At 56.0% G+C, this 16,336-nt stretch overlaps 1 protein-coding gene across 10 annotated transcripts in view; it reads left to right on the top strand.

The window, feature by feature from the left end:
• Positions 1 to 16,336, top strand: part of CLIP2 (CAP-Gly domain containing linker protein 2) — a 73,338-nt gene that overhangs the window by 28,088 nt on the left and 28,914 nt on the right. For all 10 annotated transcript variants that reach the window (XM_064593094.1, XM_064593097.1, XM_064593098.1 and 7 more), the window contains one exon: positions 6,512 to 7,074. In XM_064593094.1, the coding sequence (XP_064449164.1) occupies positions 6,512 to 7,074 (563 nt within the window). The remainder of the gene's footprint in view (positions 1 to 6,511; positions 7,075 to 16,336) is intronic.

Genomic DNA, 16,336 nt, shown 5'->3' with positions numbered 1-16,336 from the left:
TAACTGGGGAGTACAGAGGAGGAGCTCTTGGGGGGGGTCACTGTGGTCTAGAACATCAAGTGAGGTCCTAGGGGACATCCAGGAGGAGGCAGCAGCTGGAAGGGTGGGTCTGGCGGCCAGGGATGGGATCAGGACTGGAGTGAGCAATGGGGGCCCAACTTCTCCATCTTTCTCTGTCACTTGGATCTTTTACAAGGGGAATGCATTAGTGTCTTTAAAACAGCAGAGACGTGGCAGCATATAAGCAACAGGTCAAGGTGCAGGAGTGGGTTAGATTGTGGGGGGCGCACAGTGTAGATCAGGACTCCCCAGGTACTGACCACAGAAGGGGGACATCCCTCCTGCCCCTCGCCCCTCCCCTCCCCCTCCCCGCATTAGAGGCGGGTCAGAGACTTGGTGCTTCTCTGTCTTCTCTCCTGTCTGTCATTCAGGGGGTCTGTCGAGAATTCTGATGGGTTTTAGCCTGGCCACCTGTGCAGGGTTTTGCTGGACTGGGACTAACCATGTGCTGCCCGCTCCGGAGAACCAGCGCTGAAATTGTCAGGAATTTCACAAGCCAGATGTTAAACATGGCCTTGAGTTAAAAAACTAGATCGTATTGGGGCGCCTGGGTGGCTCAGTCGTTAAGCGTCTGCCTTCGGCTCAGGTCATGGTCCCAGGGTCCCGGGATCGAGCCCCACATCGGGCTCCCTGCTCTGCGGGAAGCCTGCTTCTCCCTCTCCCACTCCCCCTGCTTGTGTTTCCTCTCTCGCTGTGTCTCTCTCTGTCAAATAAATAAATAAAATCTTAAAAAAAAAAAAAAACTAGATCGTATCAACTTGCAATTTAATAAATTCTATGAAAAACATAGGTAATAAATACTCAAGACTCATGACTTCTAGTCGTACTTACAGTAGTATTTACACCACCAATTTACTACTGGTAAAATAGTGCTGTTTTACCAGTAGTCAGATTTTATAGTATCTGCGTTTTTGAGGTTATTGCTCTATGATGGAAACACTATATAATCTCTTTCCAACTCCGTGTTCAGTGTGACACCACGCTGGTAGCTTGAAATTGACCACGGTGGGACAATTTATGGAAATGGGCAAACGCTACAAATCAGGGTTATTATTTTTCTCCTGGAGAGCTAATTGGTAAGCGTTTACCAGCAGCCCACTGGCTGGGACACGGGGCCACCAGGGTGGGCAGGGGTGGAGGAGGCAGAGAGGAGTCCTGTCACAGGGGCACGGGGGGCCTTGAGAGGAGGGTAGGCAGCCGAGCCAGGGGGCGGGGAGACCCTCGAGGCCCGAAGGAGCCCAATGCAATGCAGTAAGGAGGCCATGGGGACCTCCACGGGCAGTGTCCACAGTGGGAAGGGGTCAGAGGGACTGGGAAGCAGAGTCTCGTTGCTGGTGGAAGAAGCCGCTTCCTTCTAGACACGGCTGGATGGAAAAATACCCAGGGCCAGAAGAGCAAAGGACCAAGTAATGTCTAAATACAGTCCCACTTGTGTTTGTTTTTTTTTTTAAGTGCGCAGTCTGTGTATGCAATGTCCACGCACCAGATAAAGTCTGGGGAAACATACTTCAAGATATTAACTGTAATTGTGTTTGTAGGGCGGAGCTATAGGTGCTTTCATTAAAAAAAAATCAGTAAGTCTGCTTTCTGATTTTTCTGCAGTGGACATGGATGATCTGTGTAGTCTAAACATTTAAATAGAAGGAGAAGAGCTAGTTGGCTGGGAAGGACAGTGGGTGGCCGCAGGAGGGGTGTCAATGGGGGAAGCTGTTATTTTGAGGGCTGGGGGGTATTTGTGGCACGCATGGAGAGCCAGAGGGGGGACAGGCAAGAGATAGTGGGGAGGCGGGTCCCTGGGGAGACCAAAGGGGGATAGAGGTTTGCTTCTAAAAGGAGAAGAACTTAGCTTTCCTGTAGAAACACAGGGCAAACAGTGGGCTCAGGGAGGTACAAAGGTTGGGTGGGGCAGACGAGGTGAACCAGAAGCTGCCTGGAGTGAGCCTCTGTCCTAGATGGAAGGAATGGGACCGATTCTCTGCCGCTCGGGGATGTGAAAAATCCATACACCAGCGCAGAGTCGTGGCGGCCCCTCCTTCTGGGAGCGGGACCAGCTCTGAGCAGGCAGCTTGCATTGAGGGCCTGCCAGCCTGGGTGCTAGAGTGGAAACAGGGCCCTCCTGAGCGTCTGTTCAAGTAAGGGGGGGCACGCGTACACGGTGACATACGAGATAAATCTCTGGAAGGATGATGGAGGGAGTGGAGGCCGATGTAGGTGGACTGGTTTTTAAAAGAAGCAATCAGGGAAGGCTTCTCTGAGGAGGTGAGGAGTGAGCTGTGTGATTGTCAGGGCAGAGGTTCTGGAAGGCACTCGCACCCGCATTCACAGGGAGCCTTCTCTCCCCAGCCCCAGGCCCCCATGGATCTAGGTTCCTCCCCATCAGGGAGGTGGCCCTCTGAGTTGTTATCTGCACCCCACTCCCTTGCCGGGCCCCTGTTTGGCCGTGCCTGTGGTTCTCAGTGTCTGACCCTGGGTGCTCGGAGAACAGGGTCCCTGGCAGCTGAGATTCGGCCTGTCTCCGCTTCCCCGGGCAGGGTGGGACCCAAGCCCCTGCAGGAGGAGGAGGGGCGGGTGTGTTTTCCCCCGCCCCCCCCCCGCCGTGCCCCCCCCGCACCCCCCCCACAGGCCACCAGCTGCCGCCACCCCGCACCAGGCCCCTCGGCCTTATTCTTCAAAGTCCTGCTTTGAACTTGAAACCCGCAGTAAATTCCCTCGTGCCTGGAGTCTGGGGAAAGGACCAAGCGCCAAGAGAGGGTTAAGTTTCTTGCTGCCCTTTGCTTTCTTAGGGGCTCCCTGGACCAGGCTGCTCCATGCCAGGGGCAGGGGCTGTGGGGGGGCGCCCAGGCCCTGCCCTCAGGGAGCTTCGGGGCCCCGGGGGTGTGACGGGGGAGCCGGCCAGGTCTGGTGGCTCTGAGAGAACAGGTGGGATGGGAGACCATCATGTCCCAGCTGTTCCTGCCTCAGCCCTTTGTCATCCTTCGGAGAAACAGGCCCGGATAGGGGAAGGGGCTTGGCCAGGCCTGGCCCCAGTTACTAATGGCTCCCTGGAGGGAACGGGGCTCTGTCCCGCTTTTTCTTGCCTTCCCGAGCCCAGGCCTCCAGAGGCTTCCCAGCACGAGTCGGGCATTTGACGAGGGTCTGTCCCCATGAGGCTGGGGCAGCTGAGGGCGCCGAAGAGGAAAAATGAAGCGAAACCCCCCAAGCGCGGTCGCCGCGGGCTTGTGACCTGGATTTGAGCAGCTGTTGGAACAACTGGTCTCTGGGCCTGTGACCTTGGGAGGGGCGGGGCAGAAAGATTACCTGAGGTCTGCCTAGCCCGGGACAGCTGGGGAGGGGGACAGCTGGGCGGGCAGCTTCTCGCCGAGAATAGCCACGCTGGGTCCCCCTCGACCTGGGACCCTCTTCTGGGCTCCAAGCAGAGACCAAGTAGACACAGGTGCTTACCTGCACCACAGCTGCCCAGGTCAGTTCGTGGACATCACGGAGCCCCGGGGCACAAAGTGTTCTAGAAACGGAAATGGGAAGGGCACGTGCCACGCACGCGAGCGTGGGGGTGCCTACAAGGGGGAGGGCTCTGAGCCAGACCAGGTGGGCCTGACACCTGCCTGGGCACCTTTGGACAAGAGTCATGACCCCTGCTTCCTAATCTGCACAATAAGATAACGTTGAGGGCGCCTGGGTGGCTCAGTCGTTAAGCGTCTGCCTTCGGCTCAGGTCATGATCCCAGGGTCCTGGGATCGAGTCCCACATCGGGCTCCCTGCTCCTTGGGAGCCTGCTTCTCCCTCTGCCTCTCTCTCTCTCTGTCTCTCATGAATAAATAAATAAAATCTTTAAAAAAAAAAAAATAACGTAGAGGACGTGTCCAGTCCGTCGAGGGCTGGGGCGCTGGTACTTCATAGATACCATCTGCGGTCTTAATAACCACAGCGTTGGCCCCTTGTTGATGGTCCCCGCGGCTCCTTGGGCAGCGTTATGAGGAGGGCGCGGGCTGGGCCATCTTCTCATTTGTGGCTTCCTCCACCTAGGACTGCTTTTCAGAGCAGCTTTTCCTAAAGAAGGTGCCCGCCTCATCTGCGGGGAATGGACGGGGTTCCCAGATCCCTGCAGAGGCTCCTTATAATACAGGATTGTCCTAGATCAGGACTGAGGGCCCCCAGGAGTTCAGCCTGGGCACAGGGCACCAGCAGGACAAGGTCTGTGAGCTGGTGATTATTTTCCGTGGTTTATGTCACCTACAGAGGGCTCAGCCACCTGCCTCGCTTTACCCAGGGGTGGAGCCCCTTGCCCGAGGTCATTGGAACCTGCCTGGAAGACTTTCTTCTGCCTCCTAGGACCCTTTGTGGTTTTTTTTCTTTTTTTTAAATTGTTGAGTCTTCGTATAAATCATTCTCATCGAAATAACACCAGGCAGGGCCCCCTGTGCGCTTGTATGGGCCAGGCACTGAGAACAGCCCGGAACTAGGGTGCAGGTGAGGAGGAGCCCCAGGTAGGGCTAGGAGCTGCTGGCCTCTGGGGCTCTGGGGCCTGCTTCCTCAGCCAGCATGGCCTCTGCCTGGTGGGATCTCGGGGGTGGCAGAGCGCCTCGGGGGCCCTCCCCACCAGGGGTCTTCTCTAGATGGGACATGGAAGGGGGCACATCCCTACATAGGATGGAGTGAAAGATGAGATTGCTCCCTACTTGTAAGGAACTGCAGGGTTTGGCCAGATTCTGGAAAACGGGTCCATTCAAGGGAGCCCAAGGGATTGGGGGTGATTATAGTTTGAGGCTTCGCATGGCAGGTGCTCAGTGCCCGTTGTTTGGTTTGACTTTGTGCCCTACACCAAGAGCCGGAGGCTGTGGCCGGTGGGCTCTGCTGCCTCTTGCCTGGGAGCCTAGGTGAAGCACCTGATCTCTCCAAGCCTGTTTCTTCCTCTCGCAATCAGACAGAACAAAATTATTTCACAGGACTAACCGGGAGGGTTGGATGAGCTACTGCAGTAGGTCTGCCTCTCAGCGCAGAGCATCAGTGAACGGCCGTGATCACTGTGGTTGTCAGTCAAGTTCGGCAGCGAAGCCTTTGGATCTCCCAGCTCACAGCTGAGAGATCCCCTAGGTCAGGACCCCCATCCTGGCGGCCAAGGCCCTGGGTGCCACATGCTTGCCCGTTACCACTGCCAGGGTCCCAGGGTCCCGGAGAGAGAACCCCTTTGCTTGGTCTCGTATGTCCGGCTTGTCCTTGGAGTTGTGTGGCTTCCCCAGCCCCCAGAGGGTCTGGCTTCCAGTGTTGACACACCATTCTGCCAGGCTGAGAGGAGGATGCTGGTGGGAGCCATTGCCCCACGGCCCCGGGAGGGACTAGAAACTGCAGCTCTGTTGGGGGTGTGGCAGTATCTGCTGGCCTCCCGTCCCCCATCTCTGTTTCATCCACGCTTCAGCCTCTGGAGTCAAGAAGGATGGGGCCTTCTCTGATGCTGCATCTGGCGGGAAGTGGGGGCGGGGCAGCCTGCAGACCTCCCGGTGCGAATGGGCGGGCTTCCTGAGCCCCATTGCGCAGGAGGCCCCCCTGAGAGGCCCAAGAGCCAGATAATGCACAAAGTACAAAGCACGAGCGAGCGTTCAAGCCCTGCTTTGTCTTTTATGAGTGACCTTGAGCTAGTGGCTTCTCTTCCCTCCCACTTCCTCCCCTGTAGCCCGTCAGAGCCCAGGCCCGGGAGGCAGGCCCCTTCCCTGGGTTTGAGTCCCGATTCTGCTCTGTGGCCTTGAGCAAGGCTGTTACCTCTCGGAGCCTCAGGGTCATGCTTCCTCTAATGAGGGGCTGGGCCAGCGCACCCCTCGGCCCAGAGAGCCTGGAGTCCAGTCCCGGGAATGTCGGCAGAGACGGGCTTGCCTCCCACTCACCTCTGCCCCCCGCTTTTCCTGCTCTTTGCAGCTGCAGCTCAGGGAGAGAAGACTCTGGAGTGGAGCAAGATGGTTTTCTGGCCCCTTCCTTGGCCCGAGGTGTCTGTGGTTGTCACCAGCTGTCCAGGAACAGTCTGAGAGCCTTTTGTAGGGCCCCGAGCTGACTGGGGCAGAGGGGTGGGGGAGACGCAGAGACCACTCATAAGATCTAAGGCCCACCTGGGGTCGTGGCTGGTGTCAGGTTAACAGCCAGGGGCTGGGGCCCACCGGGATAGGGAGGTGGCAGCTTGGAACCCTCGAGAAGGGGTTCATTCACAGCCCTCGATCTTGAGTGACCCTGAGCAGTGAAAGGTGTTGCTCCCGAGGAGGCATTTTGCTGAGCTTTTGAATCCTTGGAACCTGCCGGGAGGGGCTGGGAGATAGGGAGAGACCTTGGGTCGCCCAAGGCCCCACGGCCAGCCACGCCTGCCTCAGTTCCCCCCCCCCCCCCCCCCCCCCCCGTGAGCCGGCGCAGACACCTCCCTGTGCCCGCTCAGGCCCTGACCGCTTGCTCTCTCCCCCCACCACCCCGACAGGCTCCCCGCTGCACAAGCAGGCCTCCGGCCCGGTTACCGCCGCCGCCGCCGCCGCCCCCGCCCCCGCCGAGAAGCCGGGCCCCAAGGCGGCCGAGGTGGGCGATGACTTCCTGGGGGACTTCGCGGTGGGCGAGCGGGTGTGGGTGAACGGCGTGAAGCCCGGCGTGGTGCAGTACCTGGGCGAGACGCAGTTCGCGCCGGGCCAGTGGGCCGGCGTGGTGCTGGACGAGCCGGTGGGCAAGAACGACGGCGCGGTGGGCGGCGTGCGCTATTTCGAGTGCCCGGCCCTGCAGGGCATCTTCACGCGGCCCTCCAAGCTCACCCGGCAGCCCACGGCCGAGGGCTCGGGCAGCGACGCGCACTCGGTGGAGTCGCTCACCGCCCAGAACCTGTCGCTGCACTCGGGCACGGCCACGCCACCGCTCAGCAGCCGGGTCATCCCGCTGCGGGAGAGCGTCCTCAACAGCTCGGTCAAGACCGGGAACGAATCCGGCTCCAACCTCTCGGACAGCGGTTCCGTGAAGCGTGGTGACAAGGACCTGCGCCTGGGAGACCGCGTGCTGGTGAGTTCCTTACCCCCACTGCCGCCCCGCCTTCCCTGCAGGCTGGACCCCGGGGGTGGGCGTGGGGGCGGGATGGGGACTTGGGGGGCTCGGGCGGGGTCCAGGCTGGGGCTCTCAGGCCTCATCAGAACCACAGAGTGACCGGGGACGCAAGTAAAGTGAGCTCTGGAGACTGTTGCTGTGTGATCCTGGGCAAGTGTCTTAACCTCTCTGGGCCTCAGTCTTCCCATTGATAAAATGGGTTGGAATGCGAGAATACGTGTATGTTAGCTCTTGCTGATATCCTCCAATGATCCAGCCCACCAGCGTGGATGCGCCCTGTACTGGAAAAGGCTGAGGACGGGAGCACTCGAGATCCTTGGCCCCGTCACACCTAATCTGCTGTGACACAGGGATCGCTATTGCTGTGGGGGAGTGAATTGGGTCACTGAAGCCAGGGGGACCTCCAGCTGAGTCTTCCTGCCAGGGACCCCTCTTCTCTGGTGGTCCCTGGCGTTGGGGCCAGGTTGCAAGGGGGCAGTGGCCCCCAAATCCTTCTGAGTCTGGATCCATCCTTCCCAAGTCTGGACGAGGCAGTTCTTCCCTGTCACCTGCTGTGGCCAGGCCTGGTCTGGGGGTGGCAAGGTGATGATCGGATGGGGTCTTGTCCTGCTATGCCAAGCCCAGAGCTGGGGTGGCCCTCCCAGACCCACAGTGTTGGTTTCTCAGAGTCCATAGTCTCTCATGGTTCATCACTCCCTCCAATTCCCCCCCCCTTCATTTTTCCCTTCCTTCTCCTAGTGTCCTCCATGCTATTCCTTATGTTCCACAAATAAGTGAAACCATATGATAATTGACTTTCTCTGCTTCACTTATTTCACTTAGCATAATCTCCTCCAGTCCCATCCAGAAGCAGGGTTTTAGAGGGGAGGGGGGATTGGTTAGCCCGGTGATGGGTATTAAGGAGGGCACGTACTGCATGGAGCACTGGGTGTTATACGAAAACAATGGATCATGGATCACCACGTCAAAAACCAATGATGTATTGTATGGTGACTAACATAACATAATAAAATTTTAAAAAAAAAACCCACAGTGTTGGGAAGGAGAGAATAACACATGGGACAGTCCCAGAAGGGGGTCTGGTGGGCTTGGGTGTGAGGAGCCACTGTGAGGTAGTCAGCTGGGGGGAGAGGTCCCTATGTTTGTCAGAGAATCTTCCTGGGGGACAGTGGCGACCACATGTTGGGAGCCCCAAGGCTGAGTCGGGAAGGGCCCATTGTGGGGACCGCAGGAGGGTATCGCTGCCTGGGATTCTCCCTCCCTACCCCGAGGACCTCACTTAAGGCCAAGGTTCCCCCTGGAGGCTCCTGGGAAGAGCATTTGGGCTGGGGCAGGGGGATGAGAGGAAATGTTTACGGTCATTGCCTTGTTGGATCCTCAAGCCCACACTGTGATATAATTTTATCCCCACTTTGTGGATGGAGACACTGAGGCTTAGAAAAGTTTAAGAACTTGCGTAGTAACTTGCCAAGATGCAAACCAGCCCCCGAAGCCTGCCTTCCTGAGTCTCTCTACCCTGGTAATCTGTCTGGGGTCTACCCTCCCACCCCCCGCCCCAGGGCCAGCTTACCAGCCTGCTTCCCTGTGGACAGAATCACCCGCTGCGGTGATCTGGTGGTGGGCGTGGCCAGACCTGGTCCCCCTCCTCTAGTGGCTTATAGTCCATCAGGGGATGGAGACTGTGATGCATGTGATTGCAGACATCCGTGTTTCCTTGTGAATCTGGATAAGTGCCATGAAGAAACACAGTGCTCTGAGAGCCCATCACGGAGGCTTGACCTGGTGGTAGGCATTTCCAAGGCCCGGTGTTAGGACTGAGATGCAGGGAATGAACTAGAGAAATAGAAGAGTAGCGGGGCTGAGCCAGGAGCAAGGGAGCTGGGGCAGGAAAGTGCCCATGAGGCTGGCGTGCACTGACCCTGCATGTCTGGGGCCGGGGTGGAGGGGGTTTGCTCTGTTTGCAGAGGGAGCCATGGAAGGCTCTATGCAGCAGCATGAGCAGATCCATGCTTTAAGCTCATCTTGCTTGCTGTTTTGTGGGGACAGGATGGGAGGGGGCAGTAGTGGAGCCAGGGGAGTGTCCAGGGCCTGCTGTGGGACAGGGGAGGCTGGACTCTCAGGGTCTGGTTAGTGTCACGTGAGTGCCCTGGGTGTGGTCTGCAACCTCTTTGGGGGAGGAAGTGGAGGCTGGGGGGGTGCAGTTTGGCCAGCTCTGGTTGGTCCCCAGGCTGGGGGAGCAGGGAGGTTGAACCCCAGTTTGATCCTGTCTGGAACTCTCCCCTTGCACCTGCTCCCCCTTCAGGGGTGGGAACTGGACGTGCAGGGCAGGGGGCATACAAGCCCGCACGACGTGGGCATTGCTCTAGAAGGGTCTGCCAGGCCCTAGCCCATCAGCAGGGCTGGTAGCAGCCAGAGTGGACAGGCCCTGTTGAGGTCCCGCTGCTTTCTTGGGGGTGTCGCTCACCCCGGGCACTGTACCCAGCACTTTCTATACCTAGTCCTTTTGGGTCCTGCCTGCTGCCTTAGAAGGTGGGAATTATCCTCCCATTTTACAGATGAGAAAACTGAGCTCAGCCCTGGATCACACAGCCTGCCCAGGGTCACACAGCCGGGAGGCGATAGACCATTCATTCCTCTATTTATACTCATCAACTGTGGCTGCCCTAGAAGCAGGATATGCTTGGATTCTGGGTGGGGGAGAAAACTTGAACATGGGGTTTGTTTCTGCCGGGTGGATGGAACTCCACCCACCCACCCCTATCTCACCCTAGTCTGCAGCTTCTCTAGGGTTAGTCCTGTAGCCCGGTCCGCTGTTCACTGCCAGGATCCAGCTGGCCTGACCGACCCCCCAACTTGCTGCTTCCCCGCGTGCCCGCTGTAGACACCTGCCACATCACCTTCCTGTCCCTACCCCGCCCTTTAAAAAAGTATAGGCTGGATGTGGGTGACTATAGAGGCCGGAACTTGTTTGAGGACAGGGACTCTAGGAAAAACAATACCCCCCAAAAATATTGCTTTGCACAGTTTCTAAATCCTGTGATCCTGTACATGCATAATCAGGGCCCTTCCCAGGGGACTTGGAAACGGCTGGTGTAGAAGCTCTTAGCTTCACCAACTACAACACCTGCTTCTGAACGGGGTCAAAGGCATGAGCAGTGTTTATGTTCACTAAGTTGTGCTGTTCTTCAAAGATACCTATGGATCCTGGTTTCACTGGGGCCTCAATGCTACCTCCTGAGGTCCATGCACTAGTTAAGACCTCCTTGGTCTCCCTGCACTCCCCACCCAGGTCCCAGCACCCCCAGAGGCTCCCATCTCACCTGGGATAAAACCCACCTGCCTTCCCATGGCCCCCGGGCCCTTGTGACCCACCTGCCCACCATCAGATGACCCAGCTTGTCTTCCCTCCATCCTGGCCGGGCCCGGCTGCACCAGCCCACTCTCCTTTCCTCCAGTGTCCCAAGCCGGTTCCTGCGCCGGGGACACTGTCCCCCAGGGCTTCCCACAGCTCGCTGTCCCACTTCCACTAGGCTCTGCGTCATGGGCGCTCAGAGATAGAGGCCTCTGATGTCACTCTGCCTAGCCCCTGCCAACCACCTGGATTAAGAGCATTTATTCCCTTCCTCCCCCACTGCCTGTTTCCTGCCACAGCCAGGAGCCCCACACAGCTGTGCCCCCAGTGCCTACTGGAGCCAGGAAGGTGCTGGAACGTACCTGCTGCATGAATGACTCAGGGCCCCGTGGGTGGTCCCGAGCCAGAGGGGCACCACGGGCACCATGTTGGGGTTCCACAGGCTGGCTGAGCCCCAGCTTCCCCTCACTGGTTGCTGTTGAGCTCTGCAGAGGACCCCCGAGGGCCGCCCACCTCTGTCCCCTCCACTCCGCAAGAGCGACCCATCTCCCCAGCCAGCCTTTTTCCTGCCGGCACACCCCATCCCTGCTTCTGCACACTCCCGCAGGTGCCGCTCCCATGAGCCCCTCGCTGTACCATCAGCAGCCCTGCAAGGGGGGCCGGCTTGCCCCCCGCATCCTGACGGCAGAGCTGAACAGCTCTGGGGCGTTGTCCTCTCACCCTGATCGGCTGCAGAGGCGAGCATTTTAAGTGAGTCACCAGTTTGACTTCCTCATAGGAAAGTCCCCGAGAAACAGATGAACTCAGTCTGCCCCCCGCCATTGCTCCATGAGACCCTGGACCTTAGCTGGTGCTTGGCCCAGGCCGGCAGGGACTCTGGGCCCTGAAAACCCACAGGTGGTGGAAAAGAGGAGGCCTGGGAGTCCTCCCTCGGGAGGCTGGGACTCAGTGCACGGTGGGGGTGGATGCGAGGGAGGAGTTCTCTTAGCGAGCATCAGGAGCTCTCCTGCGGTAGGTGAGTGGATAAATAAACTGCTCCATCCAGACAAGGAAATGTTCTTCGAGGCCGTCAAGATAGGAGCTAATAGGGGACGCGTGGGTGGCTCAGTCGGTGAAGCGTCTGCCTTTGGCTCAGGTCATGATCCCAGGGTCCAGGGATTGAGCCCCATCTCGGGCTCCCTGCTCAGCGGGGCACCTGCTTCTGTCTCTCTCTCTGCCCCCTACCCTGCTTGTTCTCTCTCTCAAATGAATAAAATCTTCCAAAAAAAAGGAGCTATCAAGCCATGAAAAGACATGTGGGGACCTTAAATGCAGATTGCTCGGGGACAGAAGCCCCTCTGAAAAGGTTCCATACGGTGCTTTGATTCCAACTATTGACATTCTAGAAAAGCCAAACTTCGGGGACAGTAAAAAGATTAGCGGTTGCTATGGGCTGGGGGAAGGACAGGATGAACAGGTGCAGCCCAGAGGAGTTTTAGGGCACTGAAACTACTCTGTATGATCCTATATTGGTGGATACTTGTCATTATACATTTGTCAAAACCCCCAGAACGTCTACCACCACAAGTCAACCCTGATGTCAACTGTGGACTTCAGTTCTTAATCACGTGTCAATACTAGTTCCTCACTGTAACAAATGTACCACGCTAACGCAAGGGGTTAATAAGCGGGGACGGCGGAGGGGAAGGAGGCGCGTGGATATTATGGGAACGCTCTGTGTTTTCTGGTCACATTTTCTATAAACCTAAAATCGTCACCAAAAATCCATTAATTTTCTAGTAAATTGAATACTAAATAAAGTAAGAAAAGATTAAAATATAAGAAATAAAAGAGAAGAGGCAGATCCTTAGTCTGGAGGGGTGGGGCCTGCCATACCCAGGTGGAGTCCTGGTGAGTGATCACTGCAGCATCTCAGGCGCCGCAGGGGGACGAGGGTCCCAAGGTTGTGCTGACCTGGCTGGAGGGTCAGCACCACACCCATCCCTTCTGGAAGCCTTTCCACTGTTTCTTGCCTTGCTCCCACCTCTGAGCGAATACCCGCCTGGCTCCGTTGTGCTATAGGAGGGAGGGATGAGGGAAGGATTGGGGCCCAGAGGCCGCTGCGGACCGAGGGTGAAGCAGAGCTCCCTGGGCCCGCCAGGAGATGGAAGTGCACTTCTAGCCACAGATCCCCCACCTGGGGGTAGTGGGGATCTGGGACAGTGGGGCCTGGTCGTTGTGCCCAGCCAGGATTGAAGAAGCAGGAGAGGGAAGCCCATCGGGCACCAGCACTCACAGACCACTCTGAACCTCTGTCTCTTCATCTGGGAGTGGGGTAACGCTGCCCCCCCACCCCGCCTACAGAGTTGGGAGGTTTAGGATTCATGTCTTCAATATGCCCAGCACACAGTCTGTGTGGGAGTGGAGGGAGTTTTGATTGGCGAGCCGGTCCACGGGAGGCCTACAGAGGGGTGTCAGAGGAGGTAGCTTTGAGGTTCAGACAAAAGCTGTAGATCAACATGCACGTTTGCTTGCGCGTTTTCCTGAACCTGCCCTAGAACGGCAGGGAAGGGTTTTTTTTTTTTAAAGCCTCAAGGACAAAGAGAACAAGAGAGGGGACAGCAACAATGACACCAGAGACCCAGGGTGGCCGAGTCCATGGTCAGCAGTCAGAAGAGCAGAGAAGCAATCGATGTCTCCCTCAGAAAGCCAAGGCTCAGGAGTCGGCCGCATGGTGGCCTCTGGAAATGGGGCTGATGTCGGGGCCAGAAACAGGAGAATTGGCTGAAAACTCTTCCGACGCCCCATCCCTGCCCCACTCTGCCTGGTGACCGTCCCTCCCTCAGACGGACACTTCATCTCCTGAGCGGGTCGGGCAGAGTTTTGGGATGGGGGGGGGATCCCAGGCAGGTTGGATTTAAAAAGGAGGATTCAGTGAACATTTGGATCCTGAAGGCTGAGCCCCTTTCCCAGCTGGCTGCTTCTAGAACTCTGGTCACTGAGCCCATGCCCTCCTCGGCGAACACAAGAAGCTTTGCTGGGGACAGTGGCCGGTCCTCTGGGAAATTAGAGAAGGTCACACAGGCATTAAGTCTGAACAGAACACCACTGAATATAAGACAGTGCACAAAAAAGCTCTGGGAAATGAAAAAAATCTGATTACACATACAAGAAACCACACAGAAGTCTTAGAAGATGAATTTAAGGAAATTGCCCAGAAAGTAGAACCAAAAGACAGATGGAAACAGGAGAGAAAATAAGACTCAGAGGACCTGTCCAGTGGATCCAACTTCCAAATGCAGCAGTTCTAGAAAGAGAAAACAGGAAAAGGAGGATGGAAGTCAAGTAGGGAATGTGGGGAAATTCCCCAGGATGGACAAGGGTTTCTTGGTTGAAAGGGTCCATGGGAGTGCGGGAAGGGGGTTGGGAAGAGGCTCCCACCAACGCACCTCACTGTGTATCTGCACAACCCTGGGCCAGAGAGCGAGTCCTCCAGGTTTCTGGAGCGGGCAGATGGGCTCACCTGCAGGATCGGGACTCAGATGGGCTTGAAACGTCTCATCAACAGCCCTGGAAGACGGACACCTTCGAAATCCTGAAGGAAGGGACCCGGCCAAACTCACTCAAGAGTGAGGGATGCAAGTGTTCACACTATGACTTGTACAGGGATGTTATTCACACTGACCAAAAAAGTGGAAACCTCCCAAATGTCCGAGAGTGGATGAACCGGCAAACAAAATGTGATGTAATCCATACGCTGGAATTTTATTTAGCCATAAAAAGGAATGATGCTGATAAATGATACTGCTGCTGATAAGCATGGGGAACCTGGCAAACGCTATGCCAATGAAAGAAGACTAGACACAAAGGGTCACATACTGGTGATTCCATTGATAGGAAATGCCCAGAATAAGGCAGTCCATGGAGACAGAAAGTACATGAGTGGTTGCCAGGAGCTGGGGGTGGGGGCCTGCTCCTGGGCATGGGGTTTCCTTTTGGGGGTGATGAAAATGTTCTGGAATCAGATAGCAGTGATGGTTGCAAACTAAAAGCCACTGAATTGTACGCTTTATACTGGTTAAAATGGTGAATTTGATGTAACCTGAATTTTTACCTTGATTAAGCCAAAGGGAGGCTAGAGTAAAAAATAGTGTCCCAAATTGCAAAGGTTTGAAGAGTTTATTTCCTCATGCACCTTTTCTTTAAAAGCCCTGGGGGGATGTGTTTGACCAAAAATAAGGAAGTAAACCAAGAAAAATGGAAGACCTAGGATCTAGGAAATGGGGTCCAGCCCAGGAGAGGCGAAGGGACTCCTCAGGGCGATGGTGCAGGAAGAGGCGAGGCTGGTGGCCCCATGGTAGGTCACGTGGCTGCAGGAGGGTCTTCTTCAGAAAGAACTTGATGGAATTCCCCAGGCCTTTCCCAAATGAGAAAGTTTGGGGTGGAATTAGGGGTTTTTTTTAGATTTTATTTATTTATTTATTTGACAGAGAGAGACACAGCGAGAGAGGGAACACAAGCAGGGAGAGTGGGAGAGGGAGAAGCAGGCTTCCCACGGAGCAGGGAGCCCGATGCGGGGCTCGATCCCGGACCCTGGGATCAGGACCTGAGCCGAAGGCAGGCGCCCAATGACTGAGCCACCCAGGCGCCCCTGGGGTGGAATGAGTGTTAAGTCTGTAAAGGCTAGGCAAACAAATGATCATAAAAGACAATTATCTGGAGGGAAAAATTTGTGCCGGCAAGGAAAAAGCACCTGCAGCCTCCCATACTCATCCATGAGCAGCGTTTACTTAGTCTCTGGAACGGTAAACCTGGAATCCGATCAAAATCGAGACCTCGCTGCTTGGAAAGGGGGTAGAGTCAGGACGTGTGAGCGCAGATGCATATGAGGCAGTGATGAAGGGGAGCTGACGTCTCCCCTTCCTGGATGGGAAGTTGAGGGGGGTAACCCAAAATTGAGAAATCAAGAAATAACATTGTAAGTGTGTCATTTAGAAATCGGGAGTTACCAAAAAATTCAGCCTAGAGAGTTGAAATGTTTGCTTCTGGAGTGAGGTAGAGAAACTTCTAGGGCTTTTTATCTTTTTATTTTTAGAAGATTTTTTAATTTATTTTTGCGAGAGAGAGAGCACACAAGCCTGGGGGAGGAACAGGGAGAAGCAGACTCCCCACTGAGCAGGGACCCTGACATAGGGCTGGATCCCAGGACCCCGGGATCATGACCTGGGCCAAAGGCAGATGCTTAACCAACTGAGCCACCCAGGCACCCCTCAAATCAGCCTTCCTGACCATCCTTAAATGTACCATTCAATAGTGTTAAGTGCATTCACATTGCTGTGCACCCGATCTACAGGTCGTCTTCGTCTTGCAAAACCGAAACTCGATTCCCATTAAACAATTCCCCATTTCCCCCTCCCCCAGCCCCTGGTGACCACCATTTAACCATTTTTAAGGATGATGTTTATTGACACTCTAGTATGTGACAGGCACTGCACCTAAGTATTTAATCCTCGGGGGGGAAGATAAAACAAATGCTTTTTTTTTTTTTTTAAGATTTTATTTATTTATTTGAGAGAGAGAGAGAGCATGGTGGGGGGGAGGGTCAGAGGGAGAAGCAGACTCCCCGCCGAGCAGGGAGCTCGATGCGGGACTCGATCCCGGGACTCCAGGATCATGACCCGAGCTGAAGGCAGTCGCTCAACCAACTGAGCCACCCAGGCGCCCAAAACAAATGCTTTTTATAGATGAAGACGCTGAAGCTCCAAGAGGTCAGGTAATTTGCCCAAGCTCGCACAGCTTGTACGTGGCAGAGTTTCCATGCAGGTCTGTCTGTCTCCAAAGCTCTTGCATGGGACAGCCCCGGGAAGCCCTGGTGTTACCTGTATCCCT

This window comes from Mirounga angustirostris, unplaced genomic scaffold (assembly GCF_029215605.1).
Source record: "Mirounga angustirostris isolate CCGP_5_RB_7025 unplaced genomic scaffold, mMirAng1.0.hap1 SCAF_5, whole genome shotgun sequence".
NCBI lineage: Eukaryota > Metazoa > Chordata > Mammalia > Carnivora > Phocidae > Mirounga > Mirounga angustirostris.
The sequence above is the reverse complement of the archived record's forward strand: the minus strand, read 5'-3'. Positions and strand labels throughout refer to the sequence as shown.